At 41.4% G+C, this 22,488-nt stretch overlaps 2 protein-coding genes across 3 annotated transcripts in view; both read left to right on the forward strand.

Moving 5' to 3' along the window:
• Window positions 1-11,842, forward strand: part of dchs2 (dachsous cadherin-related 2) — a 31,462-nt gene extending 19,620 nt beyond the window's left edge. For both annotated transcript variants that reach the window (XM_077570753.1, XM_077570752.1), the window contains exons 13-22: window positions 1,146-1,280; window positions 1,435-1,644; window positions 2,822-3,682; window positions 4,523-4,639; window positions 5,758-5,969; window positions 6,040-6,191; window positions 6,315-6,445; window positions 6,980-7,266; window positions 7,365-7,506; window positions 9,096-11,842. In XM_077570753.1, coding sequence (XP_077426879.1) covers window positions 1,146-1,280; window positions 1,435-1,644; window positions 2,822-3,682; window positions 4,523-4,639; window positions 5,758-5,969; window positions 6,040-6,191; window positions 6,315-6,445; window positions 6,980-7,266; window positions 7,365-7,506; window positions 9,096-11,548 — 4,700 coding nt within the window. In that variant the 3' untranslated portion in view covers window positions 11,549-11,842. The remainder of the gene's footprint in view (window positions 1-1,145; window positions 1,281-1,434; window positions 1,645-2,821; window positions 3,683-4,522; window positions 4,640-5,757; window positions 5,970-6,039; window positions 6,192-6,314; window positions 6,446-6,979; window positions 7,267-7,364; window positions 7,507-9,095) is intronic.
• A 5,926-nt stretch (window positions 11,843-17,768) lies between these two features.
• sfrp2 (secreted frizzled-related protein 2) lies at window positions 17,769-22,307 on the forward strand. Its single transcript, XM_077570854.1, has 3 exons — window positions 17,769-18,313; window positions 19,953-20,033; window positions 20,106-22,307. Exons 1-3 carry the CDS (start codon window positions 17,770-17,772, stop codon window positions 20,411-20,413), a joined length of 933 nt encoding a protein of 310 aa, XP_077426980.1. The 5' UTR covers window position 17,769; the 3' UTR covers window positions 20,414-22,307.
• The last annotated feature ends 181 nt before the right edge of the window (window positions 22,308-22,488 follow it).

The raw sequence follows: 22,488 nt of genomic DNA on the forward strand, positions 1-22,488 counted from the left end.
AAGAACTAGAAATAATCTCACACGTCTAACCCCTAATCACAGGCGTTTATTTTAACACGGGGAGCCTTCCGAATCCCATTTATTTGGCTTGCTGCTGCCGACAGTGCAGCTCTGTTCGAACGCTGTTGCTGCTGAGGCGGCGGGTTCGGGTGTTTTTTTTTTTTTTTGGTGGGGGTGAGGGGTTACTAGGGGTTCTTGCAAACATTCTAGGGGGTGCTTTGAGTCCAAAAACAGCAAGCAGGGGCTTGAGGGGGGGATTGTGAGGGTGGGGTGGTGGTGGTGGTGGTTGTTGGGGTCTCAAAGGTCTCCTCTGGCGATGATGTCGATAATCCGAGCCATCTGTGCCAATAAAGTCTGTGGTTGTCGTCCGCTATTAATGACCTAAAATGTTAGGATTACACAAATGTCAAAGCAAATGAGACTTTCTTTATGTAGAAACATTGACTTTAAGAGCAATTTGAATTTTAAAAAAAATCTTGGAAAAAATACAACTTATCAGTCTTTTTTGTAAAAAAAAAATAATAATAATTTTTTTTTTTTTTTTAAACAAAAATCAAGTCATTTGTATCGGAACAAATACTTTTTTGTGACATGTTTTTGTGACATTTCTATTGCAAGAATACAATTTTTTTAATGTAAAAAATAATGTTTTTTTCCAGAAAATGATTTTTTTAATTTAAAAAATATAAAATTGATCAAACAAATCTAAAAAATGATTCAAGGTTTTTTTTTCAATTAATACTATACATCCATAACATACAGAAAAATACAAATTATAGTTCTCTCTAGGTACAAAATCAAATATATAAAATGAAATAACTTTTAAAAAAAAATAGATTTATTAAGAGACTAGACTTATTGAGATTATTAAGCTATTCATTATTAAAAATGTATTTTTTCTCAAAAACATTTTCAATAGAAAAACAACCTTTTTATAAAAAAAAAGAAAAGAATTGTTTTTATCAAAGAAACAAAAAACTATTCTTGAAAAAAATATATCGAAAAAAATATAGGCGGAAGAAATAAACTGGTTATAGAAATCCCTTGAACCAAAGGGAAAATTCGCTTAATCTGTACATTAGCTAGAAGATGACATTTTAGTTTTCTGTGATGGATGATTGACACATGGTGAATGCATTTCCCAGAGGAGAATGCGGTGGTTTGGTACACTCTGTTACCCGGTCCTGGATACGAGCACTTCAGCATCAACCCGTACAGCGGCCTGATCACCACATCGGCCTTCCTGGACCGAGAGCAGCAGCCACACTTCACCCTGCGAGGTAGGACCACCCATCCCCGCTTCCCCCGTCACATTTAGTTCACCCATGCAGCAGCAAACTATTTTCAGATATGCTATCCGGACCGTCAGCACGGTGAACCATTAGACGATCATGAAATGTAATAACAGGTCCATATGCTGATTCCTGTCCTCAGTCCAGGCCCGTGACAGCGGCCCGCAGCCCCTCTCCGGCATCGCCACGGTGTTGTGTTCGGTGCTGGATGACAACGACAACCCGCCGGGCTTCTCGCAGTCGTCCTTCCAGATAAGCCTTCCGGAAAACCTGCCGCCCGGCGTTGTGCACACAACCCGGGCGTCCGACCCAGATGTCGGCGAAAATGGCACCATTGGCTACTCTATCCTCGGTGAGGACGTTGGTAGATTTTGAGTGAAAGTTGCCAAGACGGGGATTTCAAGTTTTACAATCCTTTTTGTCATTTTTCTATTTAAAAAGTATTTAAATTAATTAAAAACATTGTATTATTTTCAGATTTTTTAAATTGATTATATTATTTTTATTAAGTTATATAAAAAGCGTATTTGCTTTGCAATTTTTTAAAATTAATTGTATTTTTTTTTTCAATAGAAAGTAATATTTAATCTCCAGACAAATATTAAAAAAGTCATAAAAAAGCTAAGACAATTTTTTGCTAAAAAGTTGCATACAAGTCATTTTATTGAATGTAAAGTTGCATTTTTCCATTGAAGATTAATTATTTTCTCAATAAAAAGTCACATTTCATCCCTGTACAATTATTTTCTCGATCAAAAAGTTGTTTAGTTATACAGTAATCTCTGCAATATATAGATGTATTTTAACATTCAATAATTTTTAATTGATCATAATTAGGGGTATCAGGCGATTATTATTTTTTTTCGTAATTAATCGCAGGACTTGAATAATTAACTCACAATTAATCACAAATTTGTTATCCATTCTAAATGCACAATAAAAATGTTTTTTGGGGGTGTTACACTAATAGAAATATGGCTGCATCTTTTAGTCATTGATACACTAATTTCATAATAATTCTTAAAATTGAGTTAAAATTAAACAGATGTAACACTGTAAAGAACGAGTGCAATATTGATTTGTGTTGAGGTGATTTTTCTGCCACTAGATGGCATAATTGCATTTGTAAGACGTTGGTGACAGCTCGGTGCATTTTTTCTTCTCATATTAAGAGCTATCTAATCTTTAACGTGAAGTAACTTTTTTAAAATTGTAAAATACAACTTGACCCCAGTCTCCACCAATATATGCATTATTATGGAATTTGTTACGGCAAAATTTTGACGTGGGATGTGTCTGCTGCGTTGTGCCTGAAATTCCCCCCACTGTAAGCTTTCCAAGTAAGGAAATGAATTGTGCATTAAAACAATTAGTGGCATTAAGGGAACTTCAAAATTAACGCACTCATTTTGACAACCCTAATCATAATTTATTTTAAATTAAAAAAAAAATTGTTGAGAAATTGATTTTTGTTTTTATAAGATTGTGTTTTTTGTCACACTGTATGTAACCTGTGCGATTGTCTTCAGGCGAGGACCACGGCATCTTTGCTATCGACAGCCGCTCAGGGGCCATCAAGACCCTTCAGATTCTGGACCGCGAAGACCGTCAGAACTACACCCTGACCATCCAAGCCCGTGACGGGGGCCCCGCCCCGCTCAGCTCCACCACGCAGCTACAACTTCTCCTCCTGGACCAGAATGACAACGCCCCGGCGTTCACCCTGGACCGCTATCACGCCTCAATCAGCGAGGGTCTTCCGGCGGGAGCGGCGGTCCTGACCGTCACCGCCCTGGACCCTGACCACGAGTCCAACGGTGACGTGACGTACTCACTGACGGGAGATGGCAGCCAGGGAGCTTTCACCATCGACGCCACCACAGGAACCATTTGGACTACCGAGACCTTGGACCGGGAGACCAGGGATCAGTTCTCCTTCCAAGTCCAAGCGACAGACGGCGGAACCCAAGGCCCTTTGAGTTCACTAGTGTCTGTAATCGTCCTGGTGGATGACGTCAACGACAACGCTCCCGCCTGCGAGAACAACCCCGTCAATGCGATAGTCTCCGCCGAGATGCTTCCAAACCGAGTGGTCGCCACGGTGACGGCGAAAGACGCCGACCTCGGCCCCAATGGAACCGTTCATTTCTCCTTGCCCGATGGCAACGAGAACCTATTCGACATCAACGGAGAGACGGGAGAAATCTCAATGAGGCGGCGGGCGAGGGCGGGGTTCTCCGGTAGGAAGTTGCGGGTGGCGGTATCGGACCGTGGGAATCCCGCGCTGACGTCGAGCTGCCTGGTGTTTGTCCACCTCAAAGGAGAAATTGAAGACTTGCAATTCACGCACAAGGTCTACAACGCCACCGTCACGGAAAACAGCAAGGCAGGTAAGTGGCACTGTTATTTTATTTTTATCAGTTTTTGCATTTAGGTGAAAAGATTTTAGTCCAGATCCAGCATCAGAGAAAGTTTTTTTATTTTATTAATTTTTTTCTCAGCACAAAGAAATGTCTCAAGAAGCCATGCCTTATAAGACACAGGAAGTTTGTCCAATTTCTATTTTGATGCAGTATTGATTGAAAAAAAAAAAAAAAAAGTTCAGCCCCCAAAGCCAGTTCATGGTAACTATGCAAAATTTGGCAGACGTCTCTCATGAGTAAACCCACCCAAAAAAAGTCTCATCAAGCCATGCCCGAAAAAAAGAAATACAATTTGATAGATTGTTAGATTAGGCGTCTTCATGACTGGATAGGTGACTTGAGCTAGGACCTTGTGTCGCTGTGACCTGTCCTGATTTTGGCACCTTTCTATCTATCTGCACTGGCCCACTTATCCAGTTGAAACCAGTTAAGACCGTCAGAGGTCACACATGGACTAGGCTGAGCCGTCCCCCATGTGGGTGGGCGGCGAAGACAGTATAAAAGTAGAGACCAGTTTGAATAGATCAGGCCTTCTTCCGCATTCAGCAGATAAGGCTCCACAGCTGTGTACTTGATCTTTCTGAGAACTGAGAATATGCAGTCTCCTGGTTGTTGTTATTAGTATAGTCAAAATTCCCATCTGAACTTTACAACTGGTGCCGAAACCTGTTTCAATAAGCCATATCGGAAACCCTTTCTGCCATTTTGTTTTTACTAAACATCTTTTGTCTACACTGCCAACTTTAGGGGTACAAGGGCCTTTTTTTTTTTTTTTTGCATGATTACCACATAAATAGTGTTTCCCAGGCACGTGGATCGCAACGGTTGACGCCGGCGACCAATCCGACGACCAATTGGAAAGGATCTCGTATGCCGTATTCCCCGAGGACGACGATGGCGTGTTTTCTATTGACCCCCACACGGGTAACGACATACAGCAGCAGTGGCAACTGTAGCCTTCCTCATACTACCGTTCATATGCTAATTTCTTATTCTCTTATAATCGGCCATTTTATTTTCCATGACGCCATACACAAAAACAACTTTGCCAGAAAAATATTTGTGCCGACTCTCTTTGCCAAGCGCAAATTATCCGCTACATCTGAATTGTTTCCAGGCCCCACAATTGTGGATCGTGTTCCAGCATCCCATAACATCTTGATATGAGAGAATAATGAGATGTTCGTGTTGTTTTTCTTGATTGTACGACTTCCCAGAGGTGAGGGACTTCTATCACATGACTTAACTCGGGTAAAACTCGGCTATCGACGTCAAAAATTAATTTGAACTATTTCTATCAGTTTAACATTTTTTTCCACTTTTGTTAACAAGAGTATGAAAACCTAATTTTTTTTTAAAATTGTATTAAAACAGATATAAAATGTGTGATTAATCGTGAGTTAACTAGTGAAGTCATGCGATTAATTACGATTAAAAAATTTAATCACCTGGCGCCCCTAATTATTAATTATTTTTTCTTTAAAAAATAAAAAATATATATTAATTTTTTTGTTTAAAGAAAAGGTTATTAAAAAATGAGGGGCATCAGGCGATTAAAATTAGTAATTAATCGCATGACTTCACTAGTTAAATCACGATTAATCACAAATTTGTTCTAAATGTACAAAAAAAATCTAGGTTTTCATACTCTTGTAAACAAAACAAAAAAATAATAATTTAACTAATAAAAATAGTTCAAATGAAATGTTTAAAGTCTATAGCCGTCAATGGCAGTGAATGAGTTAATACGATATTTTTGTGATTAATTAATTAGTTAGTAGAGTTAAAATTAAAAAGATGCACTGTACTTAAAAAACGAGTGTGATATGGATTTGTAAGGGGCGCTCATTAATCGCGCGTTAAAACAATTAGTGGCGTTAAAGGAACTTTAATTTAACACAAAATGACCGCACTCATTTTAAAAGCCCTTGTTAAGAGCCCCGGAAATGTTTTAGCAACTGTAAATTAAAAAAGTCAAAATGCCTTTTATCATTTCAACACCATGTAATATGTTGACTGACCTGTGCTGCCTTTTGTGTCAGGTGAGATTCGAGTCGCGAAGGACAACGCATTGGACTTTGAGACGAGCCCCCGAGTGGAGCTGGTGGTCTTGGCAGAGAACGGGCGGCGGACAGCCCACTGCAAAGTGGTCGTCACCCTGCAGGATGCCAACGACAATGCCCCTGTCTTTCAACGGGACGCCTACCGGACTGCCGTGTGGGAGGGCCTAGTGCGGAATACCTACGTCATGCAGGTAGGCATCTTTACACACACACACTTAATATAAAGGTATACACACACATGCTCAAGAATATCCCTTGCAGGTTTTTGCCCACGACGCCGACAGCAGGGCAAACGGCCAAATCGACTTTTCCATCATCTCCGGGAACCATAACGACGCATTCATCCTGGACTCCGTTAGTGGGATCCTCGCCACCAACGCCATGTTGGACCGCGAGATCACGTCTTCGTACAAGTACGCTAAAACAACTCAGTGTGAATCATAAATGAGAACTTTAATTGCTGTTAGCTAGTGACCCATTCATGGTGTACGAATGGATGGATGAGTGATTTTTTTTTTGGGGTGGTCACATTTCAGGCTGGTGGTGCAAGCATCAGACAAAGGAAACCCTCTGCTCAACAGCAGCGCCATCATCTGGCTCCAGGTGGTGGACGTCAATGACAACAGTCCCGCCATCCCCCCCATGGAACCTGTGCTCATTTCTGAGAGTAAGACCACCACCCGCTGTTCGGGACCTTAACTCATTCACGCGCAGCCATTTTCACTGAAGCAACCCCCTTCGCTCCCATATGTTTTACTGGATTTTGACTGATTTTGCAAGGTCCACAGAATATCGTGTTCTATTGCTATAAAAACACCTAAAGAAAGATTAGCGTCTCTTCTTTCATCAGGAAAAAAGTATATTTGTATCTGTTTCTGTATTGCAGCAATTAGCGTTAGAATATAGCTAAATTTCATCATTATTCACAAACCTTTTGAAAACACTGGGAAAAAGCTTGTTGGCCGATCTCTTATACTCTGGTGCCACCTGCTGGCCGTTTTTCCTAATAACTACCATTGCTTTAAGCGATCTCTTCATGTCAGACGCTGTATCAAAGCCTTCTGTATGCTCTAGCATAAAACAACGTATAAATACGTTTTTGGGACTGCAAGACAAAGTATTCAAAAACATATTTCTACCTTTTTGGGGGTTGAATGAGTTAAAAACTGAAGACCCTCATGCCATCAACTGCATTCCATAGATCTACCAGCGGGGTACGTGGTGACGCAAGTGACAGCAAACGACGTGGACCTCGGCCCCGCCATCACCTTCAGTTTTGCGGGAGATGCCGCCGCAGAAGGCGCCTTCGCTGTCGACCGCTACACCGGCGTGGTCACGCTGACCCAAGCTTTGGATTTTGAGGAAGAGGCTGAGCTCACGTTGACCATCTGGGCATCGGATTCCCTCCACCGGACCACGGGAGAGTTGAAAATCCAGGTGCTGGACGTCAACGACAACAGCCCCGTCTTCAATCAGGTCTCATACCAGGTTTGTGTGGAAAAGTCAAGGTGTGACCTTTTATTTATTCAAAATGGAAGCATGAGGTACAGTGTTTATTTATTCTGCTTATCCCATTTTTCTAAAAGGTGGAGTTGTCCGAGCTGGCTCTCGCGGATACGTTTGTCTTGAACGTGTCCGCCGCCGACCGGGACTCTGGACTGAATGGCAAGATCACCTACAGGCTGCTCTCGTCTCTTTTGCAAGGCTTTTCGGTCCAAGCGCATACTGGTAAAAGCGTTAATGAGTTTTTCTCAGGAAATGTCTTCCCTTTGCCAGAATCGCAATGCCAGTTGTGAAAAGTAACAACAATGAAGTTATACCACAACTGACTGCTAATCATTTGTGCTACGGCCGCGTCCAAGTTTCTTCTTTGTGTTTTTGGAACGTTGTCAAAACACACACAGAAGAATTACCACCTAACTAGCTTTTGGTGTTAACAATTGTTTTGTTTTTTTATCATTTCCCTTTTGTCCCTGTAGTTTCCTGATAAGCAACTCTTTTTTTTTTTTCTTCCCTAAAGGTAATTCACAGGCTCATGAACTTGTACATTAAATATGAGAATAATGCATTTGTTTTATGCTTTATTTTTAGCTTTTATGCGGCTAATATTAGCTCAGCATGTTGCTCTGACTGGATGCTGCCATGTTAAGCCCTTTTCACACTGCACTCGCTCAGTGTGGAAGGCTTCGCAGTTGTACGAAATGTTGAGGAGTGCAAAAAGTGAAACTAATACCGCCATCCGATACGCGACTTCCCTTGGTAAAAAAATGGCCCCCTTATGTTTGCAAAACAATAAATAGCCCAGTGAAAATTAATCAAGCCAACATGTCGAAAATTCAGCCGAGCAGCGCACTGAAGCCGGATAATAAATCGGTCGGTGGGGGTAATACGTTGCTGCCACTCGAGTGTGTTGTAATGATGTACACATGGTTTTGGTTAAAATGAAGGCGGCGCACGGCTAATGCTAACAAGAGAAAGGATGTGTTAACAGTTCATGTGTTATGGCACTATATTAGCCGTCCTAACACTTCATATAAATAACATTTTAGTAGCAAATGATCATTTTTCACATTGCACTTTTCCACTGGAGGGACCTGCTATTATTTTCCAGACAAGGTTCCAAGCATGTCCAGCAGATACTTTTAGATAGCTTTTATGCGGCTAATATCACCTTAGCATGTTGCTCTGACTGGATGCGGCCATGTTAAGCCCTTTTCACACTGCACTTGCTCAGGGTGGAAGGCTTCGCAGTTGTACGAAATGACAACGAGGCCCTAAGTGCCAGCGTGCCCATATTTGGAAGTGATGACATCGCAGCCTAAAGACTTATTAGTGCTGTCAAGCAATTCAAATTTTTTTACGAATTAATCACACAATTTTCCCGTAAAATACAACAATTAAACAAAACGATCAAAATGGACTCAGCTTAACAGGCCATCTTTTTCTAATAGAAGAAATTCTCAAACCTTTTTGCTTTAAAAGGAAAGGAAAGCCCTGACTGTTCAATTTAGGAAGAAGGATGAAGAGGAGACAACCAGCAGGAAAAAAAAAAAAGGGTCTGGTGCATCCTTTATTAATGGCTCAGCAAGAAATGGAGAGCAGTGTCTTTTTAAACACGTTACTGTATGTCATCTGTCGTGTGTCCCAAAGCCCAGGACATTAAAAGTCCCCATTTCTTAAGATTTCCTTCATTGTCCTCATGGTGTGATTTTTAAGCCAGTCCACCAAAATAGACTCAAATCGAATTTCTACAAAAACAATAATAAACACTTAAATATGCAAGCTTGCAATGCTAACCCTTTATTTGTGTCTTTCAGGATCAATTTTCACCAACAAGCCCATCAAGGCCACTGCCAACAGCAACCCCGTTCGTCTTCTTGTCGAGGCCCGAGACGGAGGAGATCCCGTCCTCTCTACCGTCACCTCCGTCGACGTTCTGATTCTAGACTCCAACGACCACACGCCGCTCTTCCCCCAGGATGTCTACACCGTCACCGTCTCGGAGGACGCGCCCATTGCCGCCACAATCCTGACCATCTTTGCGTCTGACAAAGACCGGAGCCCCGAAAACACACATCTGGACTACGCCCTCGTCGCAGGAAATGAAGAGAGGCGTTTCTGCTTGGAAGTCAAAACGACACAGGTGGAGAACCGGATGAAAAACGTCGGCCAGTTGGTACTGTGTGGCCCGCTGGACCGCGAGACCGTTAAGAACTACGCGCTCACTGTGAGAGTATCCGATCGAGGGACGCCACGTCTCAGTAGCTCCGCCGATGTCCTGGTGACCGTCTCGGACTGCAATGACAACGCGCCGGTTTTTGCGAGTGCAGAGTTTCACGTTCTAGTCAGCGAAAACAGCCACCCGGGCACCAGCCTGGTGCAGGTCAATGCAACCGATCCTGATGCGGGAGTCAACGGTCTGCTACGCTACGACATCATCTCGGGGAATAGCGGAGGCCGCCTCAAGCTGGACCCTGAGTCTGGACTTTTGGTGGTCAACACCTCACTAGACTATGAGGAAGACTCCGAATACACCCTCACCATCCAGGTGTCTGATGGCTGCGACTCTACGGAAGATCGCAAAGTCGGGTTCGGCATGGTTTTTATCACAGTGTTGGATGAGAACGACAACAGTCCCTTCTTCCTGTTCCCGACGTTGAACTGCTCCGTGCTGGAGAACCTCCCGGCGTTCGCCCACGTTTGCTCCGTCCGCGGTGTCGACAAAGACGTGGGTGCCTACGGACAACTTACCTACTCCGTCCTGTCCTCCTGTTTTGAAGATTTTGATGGGGTGGCAAGGAAGGAGTCCGCATTGGCTGTGGACCCCCGTACTGGTAATGTTCACACCCGGCAGACGTTGGACTACGAACGCGACGGCGAGTACTGCTTGGTGGTGGAAGCACGGGACAAAGGCGACAAGGCGGCGACGGTCAAAGTGTACGTTTCTGTCAAAGGAGTGGACGAGTTTAGTCCCCTCTTCACCCAGAAGCAGTACCACTTCCTCTTGCCCCGAGATGCCAAGCCAGGGGACACCGTCGGTTATGTGATGGCTCTGGACCAGGACGGAGGTGCGGACGGGGTGGTGGAGTACTCCCTTCTGGACCTACCGCCGTTCTTCTCCATCAACAAAACCTCCGGAGCCATCTATGCGTCTGGACCCGTGTTCCGTAGACGGGGCGGTGAGGACGTGCTGGAGTTGGCCGTGTCCGCTAGGAGTCCCCGTCCAGGGTCCAGGACGACTTCCTCTCAGGTTTACGTCAATGTCTCCAGCTCAACCGAGGCAGTCGTTGGGCTGCCGCTTGTCGGCCACATGCTCAGTCTGAGCATCTCTCTTGCCGTTGTCCTGCTGATCCTTGTCATCTTTGTCGGCCTGGTGCTCAGATCCAAACTCAAAGAGGCTGGTCCCAAAAAGGCCACCACCAACCTGAACCAACTGGACCGTGTCTTCTCTCTACAGGATATGAAACCTGGTATCTTAATCCAGAACTGCGATCCGTCCAAACGCCACACGCCGTCCAACTGGAGCGGCCGCGGATCGGCAGAAGGCGAGACGGCCGAGGACCAGGAGATAAAGTGGATCAACGAGTACCCCTGCTGTGAACAAGATGAGAAACGGACCTTGGAAAACCCTGACAGGGATGCCACGTCCTGCCACTCTGTGGATGTCGGGTCGGGACACTTTTTATCCTCCGGTGTGTGTTTGGTCTCGGGGATGGCCAGCACGGAAAGTCTGCACCACTTCAAAGAAGAAGGAGGAGGGGAGGGACTACTTGTACGGATTAGAGAAAGGAATTTAGAAGGGAAATCTGCAAATTCTCTGTCCTCCCTCGAGTGTCCGGATGGGGGCTATACGTGGGACTACCTGCTGGACTGGGAGCCTTGCTTCCAGACCCTGGCGTCGGTCTTCACGGACATCGGGATGCTCCCGGATCAGGAGCTCCAAGGGGGTCGCGAGGACCTAGCGCACCCGCCTCCGCTCATAACATCCGTGGCCCAGCCGGGGGTGCGGACCGTGTTGCCCCGCAAACCGTCGGGGGCACCCAACCTGGGGCGACGGCCCTCCTACCCCAGGTACGCCTACTCCCCCTTGGCCAGGAACACGGGGCTCACGCCGACGGCCATGACGCCAACATTCTCCCCTTCGCTGTCGTCACTCACCATCAGGACCCCCAGTGTCTCTCCGATCGTATCTGACGCCGGGGTGGGGGGTATCAGGCTGGACTCGGGGCCCCTCACCGCAAGCCTGTTGGAGGCAGAAATCCAAGTATGAGCAAGTGTTTTGCTTTGTAACAAAGGAAGTCTGCTATTTGACAAACACAAATAGACCTATTACTTTTTTTTCTTTTTCTTTCTTTTTTTTTTTTACTTTTGGGGCTTTGGTGGTCAAGGCCACTTTCAAGGTCTAACTGAGATTTATTTTTTTAATGAAAGACTTCGTGCACAAGATTATTGTTTTTAGTAGTCTTTAAAAGATAGGCAAATAAACAAGAGTTCGGTTAAAGTTGATAACCTAGAAAAAAATGTTCTGATGTTTCAGCAATAAACACACAAGCATGGAAGAATATATATTTTTAAAAATACACTCATTATTTACAGGTATTTCTATATGTACAAATCTCTTTTGATACAGTGTGTGACTTTCCAAATATAATCGTCAAAACATGATCAAATTTGAGCGTAGTCATTTATCCTTCTGACCTTAATATGTGCACCAAAGGTTGATTTACCGTACATGAAAAGACGATACAGACATGCACTTTTCAAGAAAAACTGGACTTTTTGAGGTTAGGTCAACCAACACGATTGCTGGCTGGCTTATTTCAACCCAGAAATGTATTTCTTGGGCACTTCCAGAGAAGCTAACCTAGCTACGCAGAAAGGCAGGAACAAAGAAAGAAGGTCGGCATCCAGATCTCTGGTGAGTACCATGCATTTTATTGAAAGTTTTTATTAATCAGTTGAATTCAGTGGTAGGTGCTGAATTTCTGACCCAGGCCTTTCAGTGGGGACTTAATGCTAATGCTAAAATGCTAACTGTGTGGCATTTTGCGTGTTTGAGGATGAATAGCATTATTTTTCAAATAAGAAACTCTACACAATGTTTCTATGCAATCTACATGATTGTAGAATGTTACAAAATGGTGGAAGTTTATCCAGCGTTGCCTCCCCCATTTTACTGCGCAGGTTAAGCAAATGTCGAGGCGTGTAGCCGCTGAAATCTCTACCAGACGTCTCGGCAGAGACAATAAACACTGCGGCCCTGACCCTCCATGTAATCACCTGGAGGCGCGCCGTTATTTATTGACTCGCGTCCGTGTGCGGCTTCGCCCTTTCTCTCCATTTGTGATTCCACAGCGATGGAGGAGATCTCTCACCGTATCAGGTGATCTGGCCAAACAGAAAAAAAAAAGCTTTTGGGGGAGGGGAGGGTCCCAAAACGCTCACTCAAATCTGGCCTAAAGTGGATCGCTATCACGCACTCAGTCGGCAACGAGGAAAGTGCACTTAGAACAGTTGGACAGTGTATGTGCTTTAATGTTGATGATGTGTTAAGTGCTTTAATGTTGATGATACATATTCAAGTATTGTTGATGACGAATGACCAAATACATAGTTAAAATATTGCTGGAACATTATTAAATGCTGTATAGTGAAAGTGCTTTAATGTTGATGACCAGTGACCAATTAGAATAAGAGCTTCACTGTTGACAATATGTAGTGTCGGTGCTTTAATGTTGCTAACTTATGATAGAAAACAGTGGAAGCGCCTTAATTTTCGTAATAGCTATCTTAAGCACCTTAATGCTAATTAAGATGAATGAAAACTGTGTACTTGCTTTAATGCTGATGATACATCAAGTAGGTACTTTAATGTTGCTGATGACTGATGAAATGCATAATGAAAGTTCTGACCGTGTAGTAAAAAATTGTAGTTGCTTTAATGTTGACAGTTGACGGAAAACTAGTATAATTGCTTTAATGATGATGGAAAGTTTAAAAACAAACCACACACAAACGTATAGTGCTTTAATGTTGATGACCAATGACCAAATATGGAGTGTAAGTGTTTTAATGTTGATGACGAAAGACTGACAAAGATAGTAGCAATGAAATGTTGAAAAGGCAGCGCCACGCACGGTTCCTCTGCCAGCGAGCGTTTGCGCAATCCCGCTAACGGACACGCAAACAAACAAACGCCTGACCTCCTTGGTGGAGGTAATTCATCACAGAACTCCTTACCTCGCCTCTCGCGAAAACCATGTGGAAAATCGGCCTCAGTGCTTTCCGCATGCTCCCGATGGAGCCTGAAGAAGATGGATTGTTATCACACACTGTCATCATTCATGAAATAACTTCAAGTGCTTTTAAAGCAGCTCATGTTTCAAATTCATAACTTTTGTGTTCATGTACCAAAAACAGATTATGTTGGTCATAAGCTTTTTATTTTTTCGTTTTTTTTTTTTAGATATGTTGATTATTCGACATTCTATCCTTGAAGATGCTTCAAAGACTAAATTGTCGGTTCTATTTTTTCAAAAAACATAAAGCTTATGGTAGACAAAATTGTTTTCAACATTTGCGAAATCTCCAAATCTAAGCAATGTTTACAAAAGCAGATTTCCGTATCCCACTGACGGATGAAGTTTTGCAATGCTAGTGAATGTTGATTTTTCGTCAGGGTTCATTCAAGATTGCAACGTTTCCTAAACAGTCTTAATTCTCCTAAAGACGATTAAGACTGTTTAGAAAAACATTAAGACTGTTTAGAGAATGTTTAGGAAACGCTGCGACCTTGAATGAACCCTGGCGTCAAAACAACGTTCGTCACAAAATGTTTGGTGGGATACGAGCTTCAAGATTTGAAAATTCGAAATTATCTTCAGTGCAACAAAAATGTGTATATTAGGTTCAGCAAAGATTTTAAAGCGGATGTTTTGGTGGTGTTTCCATAAACATGCTCGTTAAGCTCTAGAGGGAAAAAAAAAAATCATCTTTGGTATTTACGTTACACAAATCGGTCAAAAATTCACTTGACAAATATTTTAAAGCTAATTTTCAAAAAAATATTTAATATCAATCTAAAGTTTTGCAAAAGTGAGCATCCATATGCCAGCTTTTGGACAATGGGGAGGACGTTTATTTCGTCCCGTCTGATTATTATTTTTATTTTATCTTCCCTAGTTTGAACCCAGCGAGGGTTACTGTATTATTTTGTTAGAACCTGAGAGCACGTTTTAGCTCCTCTTGGCCAGGGCCGCTGGAGGTGTGTGTGTTGGAGGGGGGTGGGGGGGGGGGGGGGATTTGGCAGTGGGCAAGCGAGAGAGAGAGAGAGAGAGAGAGAGAGAGAGAGAGGGTCAAAGTTGGATACACGAAGCAGCCTCAAGCGTCACATTTGGTTTCAATCAAATCACTCATGTTGTGTTTTTTTTCCCCGCTGCTGCTACACGATAGAAAACAGATGGTCAAAATCTGGCAGCAGTGCAGATTGGTAACTTTTTTCTGCCTTTTATTTTTTTTTTCATGTACTTTTTGCTGCCTTTTTTTTTAAATGGCAAAATCTATTGTTAGATTATAAATATTAGTGAAATATACAATATCTGATAGAATTTTATAAAGCTAGAAATTAATTTCACATTTATAGTGTACCTATATTTATATGCACGTATTTTACAAATGTCAAATATATGTGAAGTAAAATGTATGTTCTTACCATGTGAAAAATAAATATATTATGTATTTCACTTTAATATATTTTACATGCATAATAATTACATGTTTTAAAATAGCAACAAAAAAAAGTAGCAGGATAAGGAAGATTTAGATGCCAAATTATCTCTTTGACTGCCAGACGTTTTCAGAAAAGGGATGCCGTGGGTGCCAGCCGATTTAAGCATTTTTGACTGATCTTTCAAGGTCCACAGAAAATTATGTGTTTGGACTATGGAAACACACATACTACCAAATGAAAGATTGTACTCCCATCTTTCATCAGAAAAAAAAAGTTTGTTTCTACCTTATTCCGTTTTTCAGTAATCAACAATAGAAAATGGTTAGTTTCACCTCTGTTTTGGAAAAAAAAACGTCTTTTAACGTCTTTGGCACTCCTCCATAGGATTTTACTAAACGTTATTTAACGTTTTTGGCAGTCAAAGAGTTATAAATTAACTCTTTTTAACTCTCCGTTTATTTTCTCCAAAAATCATATTGCCAGTAGACATATAAACGTGTTGAACATTTGCAATCATTTTGTTTTGAAAAGTAAAAAAAAAAAATACAAGGAAGCAGAAAACGGGATGCCTATTTAAATGTAAACAAATAAATGTGTATTTTTATTGTTATATGGATTCTGAAAAAAACATTCATTTATAGCTCCGGCCTCCGAACCCTGACAAATGACCAGGCTGTAACACGAGGCCTCAAGTGACTCACTTTAAAAGTGTGTCTGTGACGACCAAGTCAGATGACCTCTGAACCCTTGTGGACAGCAGCAGGGTTGTTTCGGGGCTGGAAACGGGAGGGTCGTTGACCCCCCGACCCCCACCTGCTCACCCACTCCCAAAATCCCTCAATGATGGATGGGGCCTGTAAGAACCCCCCCCCCCCCCCCACAGACACACACTTTTAAACCAGCGTAGAAGATTGATGCCCCTCACGAACTCGGGTTTGACGTTCGTTTTAGCCTTTGACGACATGTCAGCAACCCAAAAGTGATGTGGGCCAAACCGCTTTAGGGTCAAGTTGTTCCAACCCCCGCCCCCAGACCCCTCCCTGTGTGTCCCTGACTCTAAACCAACCTGGTCTAAAAATGGCTTGGCCATGTTGCGAGGATAACAGTGGACCCCTGAAGTTCTCTTTTTGGACAGGCAAATGAGGCGGTATTAAACAGGACCCAATTAGGAACCCATGTTGAGCTCATTTGATGTGACGCACAAAAGTTTGAATTTGAGAGATGTTAATGACCAACTGTGCAGCCCAAATACAAAAACCGTCATCGCCAAGGTTTCCGCATCGTTCGACTTTCAAACCATGCGTACATCGAAGGCTAAATTGTCTTTAGTGTACAAAACATACGTATTTATTCAAAATATGTTCTTTCTTTGTGGTGTAATTTTGCAAACAATGACTTCATTTGAGGAGCAACTTTCTCATTTTGAAGTTTGTCATACCACAAACAAATCAGCACATTTTACTTGTTGGCGTCCAACCAAGCACTTAGCGTCAAATCCCGACAAACGTCGCACACAAGACCAACGAGCTGTAGCGAGGTTGTTGTTTTTTTTTCACAGAGGAAGCGAAGAGTTGGAGCCTGAGAAGAAGCAGAAGTGTGGAGTCCGGATTGGGTTACCTTACACCCCTGGCGGGGCGCACCCACCCCCGGCCCCCGGGTGCATTGAGGTGCACCACAATCCTCCTAATGATGGAAAATGAACGCTCCATTGAGCGGACTTAAACGCCCCGCTTGACATTTCCTGGCTATTTGCAGCGCGCCTCGGTAAAGCGCCCGGGACAGACGGATGAACTGACGACTTGGCTAATTTGGCTGCAATGAAGCAAACGCGTCAGGCCTGTTTTGTTTTGATTTCCACAATGAAGGCTGGGAAAGGAGATTGGGACAAAAATAAGACCTGTGCTAAATTTAGCTGTCACTTACTATGTTTACGCAACATTAGACACACAATGCTAGGCAGCTTCATTTATAGAGTGTATTTCATTCACAGCATTTAAAAGCATTTATAAATTAAAAAAAAAAAAGGAAAGTAGATGAATTAATCAAAAATAATTTTACTACAATAGCTTAAAAAAAACTTGACAGTTTAAGAAAGAAAATTTTAGAAAGCATGATTTTACAAATGCTTCGAAAGACCTTAAACAGGTTTCGAAGGGAAAAAGCAAGCACATTTAAAGACATATAATTTATAATACAAACATTTAAAGACATAATTTATTGAGAGAGAAAGCAATGGATAACAAAACATTGTTAGTGTATCGGTGTACCATCCTTCTATGTTAAAAGTACTGTAAACGATCATGTGTTCTTTTCAAACTAATAAACATATTGTCTCATAATATACAACAATAATCATTCCTAAAGACGTACATTTCAAAATAAACCTAATGCCGTCGCTTTGTGTGGCGTTTTAAAGTAAGATTACAGACGATGACCTGTAAACATTTTTAACAAAAATTAGGCTGTGCTGACAACTTCCGGGTTTTTCTTCTTCTTTCAAAAGTAGCGCTTCACAGTGTAAGTGTAAGCCGCCTTTCGCCATCTAGCGGTTGACCTCCAGAAAGACAAAATCGTTATAAAATGTATACTAGCTTTATTTGTGTGGAAATCAAGTCCGAATCTTATCAAAAGACTCGTATTTCAAGTGCGACCGCCTACGCCCCCCACTCCAACCCCTCAGCACGCGTGTGGACTCCTCCCAGAGTTTTGACTGAAGAAAAGTCTCTCGGAGGAGCTCACACCGCCAGTCTTTCACGCACACGATGACGCCGGTTGTGGCTTTGGCCGCGGCGTGGGCCCTGCCGCTGCTCCTGCTGACGTCGCGGGCTCGGGCGTCCGGGGGCCCGTACGACTCGGGGCCCCCGCGGGGGGAGGAGGAGGAGGAGGAGCAGCGCGCGTACACGCGCAGCCAGTGCAAGGCCATCCCGGCGTCCCTGCAGCTGTGCCGGGACATGGAGTACAGCGACATGCGGCTGCCCAACCTGCTGGGCCACGAGAGCATGAGCGAGGCGGTGCAGCAGGCGTCGTCGTGGATCCCGCTCGTGCACAAGCGCTGCCACCCGGACACGCGCAAGTTCCTGTGCTCGCTCTTCGCGCCCGTCTGCCTGCCGGATCTCGACGAGGCCGTGCGGCCGTGCCGCTCGCTGTGCGAGGGCGTGGAGCGCGGCTGCGCGCCCGTCATGGCCGCCTTCGGCTTCCCGTGGCCCCCCATGCTCGACTGCCGGGCCTTCCCCGCCGATGACGGCGACCACCTCTGCATCCCGCCGTCCGACCTGCGCAACGCGGTGCCGGACGCCGCCGCGGAAGGTGCGGGGCCCGTTCGGAGGCCTTTTCGACGCGTCTTGGGTTTTCAGGGGGAATTAGTTCATTCTCATATTACAGTTTTTCCACAGAGAATTTAGGAAAATTATATATATATATAAAAAAAATAAAAAAATAGTTAGCCTAAGATAACAGTGGAATCTGATCAATTTAAGTTTTTTTTATCAAGGGGAAAAAAAAGTTCATCACTGAAATAACATTTCCCAAGAAAAAAAGTTGACTTAAAAACTATATATATATATATATATATATATATATATATATATACATTTTCAAAGATTTTTTTTTAAACTATTTAGAACATATGGAATATTTCCTTTCTTAGAACACATTTTTGAGGAAATGTTGATCGCCCCCAAAACTAGCTATAGTATTACCATCCATCCGTTAACTACCACTTGTCTGGAAGTTATTTTATAATTATATTATGATATGAAGCAATATTTAAGATTTTGTCACAACTATTTGTCTTTTTCTCCTTAGTCTTTATTTGATTTTTTTTTTCTGAGAACAATCTTTTCTTGAAAAGGAGGATATTTGAATTTTACTACACTACAGTTATTCTGTGAAAAAAAAAAAAGTTAACCAAAAATTGTTGAAAAGTGTGGATAGCCAATATTGCATTTTTGGGAGGAAAAAGTAGGATTTTGACTTGAGAGGTTTATTATATTGTGGAAGAATCGACATGGAAGCAAATTAGAACTTTTTGGGTGGAAAATGGATATTTTTTTCCTTAAAACGTCGTAATCTGAAAGAAATTTTATTTCTTCAACCTAACTTTTTTTTTTGAAAGAAAAAAACATTTTTTTTTGGGGGGGGGGGGGTGTCATAATTTGATGAAAAATACGGTTGAATTTTGAACTCATTACCTGCCATTGATGGATATAGACGTCAATGATCCATTTTAAGTAAGCTGGCAGTGAATGACTTAAGAAGAAAATAAAATCATGAATCATTAACTCATTCACTGCCATTGGCGGCTATAGACGTCAAAAATTAATTTGAACAATTTCTCTTAGTTTAACATTTTTTTCCACTTTTGTTAACAAGAGTATGAAAACCTAGAATTTTTATTCATTGTACATTTAGAACAGATCTGAAATTTGTGATTAATCGTGAGTTAACTAGTGAAGTCATGCGATTAATTACGATTTATATAATAAAAAATATTAAAAAAAAAAAAAAAAATCCTGTCAGGCGATTAAATTTTTTTATGGTAATTAACTGCATGACTTCAATAGTTAGTTAATTCTTGATTAATCACAAATTTTATATTTGTTCTAAATGTATAATAAAAAAAAATTCAAGGTTTTCATACTCTTGTTAACAAAAGTGGAAAAAATGTTAAACTAATAGAAATAGTTCAAATGAATTTTGAACGTCAATGGCCGTCAATGGCAGTGAATTAGTTATTATGCAAAGTTAAACAGTTAAACATTGTTTTCAGAATGTTTTTTTGTGTGTGAGGTAACCAGCTTTGTCATGAGTACTTGTCATGTTTTCTTCTTTCGACATGAGCGAACTAGTTGTGAATGACTCAAGAGCGCCTCCGCTGGCCGCAGTGAAGCATTGCACGATCTTCTCACCCCACTTCCCTCAAGTCCAGTTTTCGCGTGTGTTTCAGTGCCCCAAGTGTGCGACGCCTGCAAGGAAACGGATGAAAACGACAACGAAATAGTGGACAACTTGTGCAAAAACGATTTTGGTAAGCAACGGCTTTGTTTCATCTCGGGCCTGTTTTGGATTGTAACCGCGTTGTTGTTTTCCCGTCGTTGAGCTCTGAAAATCAAAGTGAAGGAGATCTCCTACATGGACGGCGACACGCGGATCGTGCCGGAGAACAAGAGCAAGACCATCTACAAGCTGCACGGCGTGAGCGAGCGCGACCTGCGCAAGACGGCGCTGTGGCTCAAAGACGGCCTGCGCTGCGTCTGCGACGAGATCAACGACATCAACGCCGCCTACCTGGTGGTGGGCCAGAGGATGGACGACGGGCGGCTGGTGGTCACCTCGCTCAAGCGCTGGCAGAAGGGCCGCCGCGACTTCAAGAGGATTTCGCGCAGCATACGCAAGCTGCAGTGCTAAAAACGGCCCAACCCCCCCCCACCCCCACCAAAAAAAATGCCACAAGACTGTTTTAATCGCTTTGCCCATTTCGATTAGCCTGATTTTAAAATCATTAAGAACCATCATAGATTTTTCCAGTTAAAAAAAAAAAAAGTACAAAAAAAAGAATACATACTTTATCCTTTTAAAATGTTTTTTTTTTTTTTTTCTGGAGATTTTTTCCAGAAAAAAAAAATCCTTTTAAAATGTTAAAACAGGTCATGATATAAGTAAGTAGTGTCATGTTAGTGTGAAATCGTAAACACATTTAAAAAAAAATAATAATAAATGTTAGCCCGACCAATTTGGAATTTCCAGAAGTTGTACAATAATTTTGCGTAAACATCAAAAATTTGAGTGTTAAATTTCAAGTGGCCTTTTCCTACTTAAAACAAACGTATGGGAAAAAAAGCACACATTCAAAAACGTTTATCTTTTTGAAATGTTAAAATAGATCATGATCATGTTGGCGCCAAAAATATCCGTAAAGTTCGTAAAACATTAAAAACTTTTTTTTTTTTTTACATAAACTTTTTGTTTTTCCAGTTTTTTTTATGTTGCTAGCTCAAATAATTCAGAATTTCCATAACTCACGCAACAATTTTTTGACGTCAAAAATTCATTTGAACTATTTCTATTTAACATTTTTCCCACTTTTGTTAACAAAAGTATGAAAACCTAGAAGAAATAGTTTTTATTGTACATTTAGAACAGATATAAAATTTGAGATTAATCGTGAGTTAACTAGTGAAGTCATGCAATTAATTACAATAAAAAAAAATAGGGGCGTCAGGCGGTTAATTTTTTTTAATCGTAATTAATCGCATGACTTCACTAGTTAACTCACGATTCATCACAAATTTTGTTCTAAATGTACAATAAAAAAATTATAGGTTTTCATATTCTTGTTAACAAAAGTAGGAAAAAATGTTAAACTAATAGAAATAGTTCAAATGATTTTTTGACGTTTATAGCCGTCAATGGCAGTGAATGAGTTAAATTTCAAGTAATTTACATGCATCTTCGAATTTCCATGTTATCAAGCTAAATTTGTGTTTGACTTTTGGAAACTTAGATTTCCTTTCAACTTTGAAGTACAATTTTGAAAATGTTCAAGCTACTGTAACACTTTGTTTGATTTTCAAGCAATTTTAAAATCTTCTGACCTTAATTTCCTTGAAATTTTGGATCAAATGTCACCAAATTCTTGATTTCTTTGTTATATTTTCTGACAATAATTTTCTTTTCGGTTAATTTTTTTATTTGCGTGCTAAATCCTTGCTAAATTTTAGGACAAATAATTTCCTTGAAATTTGAACTTAAATATTCGAGTTTCCGGCTAAAATTTTGGCAGAATTTCAAATGGTTGGTCTGCTGAATTGTTCGGTTTTCAAAGTCCCACCGCCAGCTTAATTTTGTACGACTGTTGAATTTCTGGAAGGCCTGAATAGAATAAAGTCATTAATAAAACTGGTAGCAAATGTTTCATAGAAATAAATCACTGAAATTACTGTTGGAAAAAAAAATGCAAATGATGTTTGTTATGTTTGTAATCCTGACGTTTTCTCAAGCCAAACATGAGAGATAGCTGGCTATGTTCTCGTTTTTTTTTCATTTTTTTTTTTTTACTATTTTTGATACTCGAGCACTACAGATAGAAAACGGCCATTTCCATTTTCTGCCTTCATTTGTCATATTTGGTCTCCTGGCTTTTGAAATGTTTTGTGCGTTACGTTATAAATGTTGATTTTGCTAATAATCACTTTGTTGTGCAATATTTGTTTTCGATGTTTGGTTTTATAAATATCAACATTTGATCTTGTATCCACTTTTTTGGGGGAAATTTCAATGGTAATAAAGTGTTCACGTTTTATCTAGTTGTTTCTATGATTTAATCTTAAATGATTAATAAATAAAATTCATGAATACAATATTACATTTATTTAATATTGAAAGAAATACAAATGACACACACAAAACGGCTTGTTTCTTTATTTTTACCTACTAAAATACATTTAATAGTGATTAGATAAATTCGATATTGAAAACATGTA

The sequence above is a fragment of the Vanacampus margaritifer genome, chromosome 7 (assembly GCF_051991255.1).
Source record: "Vanacampus margaritifer isolate UIUO_Vmar chromosome 7, RoL_Vmar_1.0, whole genome shotgun sequence".
Lineage (NCBI taxonomy): Eukaryota > Metazoa > Chordata > Actinopteri > Syngnathiformes > Syngnathidae > Vanacampus > Vanacampus margaritifer.

Coding starts and splice junctions, on each gene's coding strand:
- sfrp2 (XM_077570854.1), top strand. CDS start 17,770: ATGACGCCGGTTGTGGCTTTGGCCGCGGCGTGGGCCCTGCCGCTGCTC. Junction 18,314..19,952: donor GCCGGACGCCGCCGCGGAAG/GTGCGGGGCCCG, acceptor CGTGTGTTTCAG/TGCCCCAAGTGTGCGACGCC. Junction 20,034..20,105: donor CTTGTGCAAAAACGATTTTG/GTAAGCAACGGC, acceptor CCCGTCGTTGAG/CTCTGAAAATCAAAGTGAAG.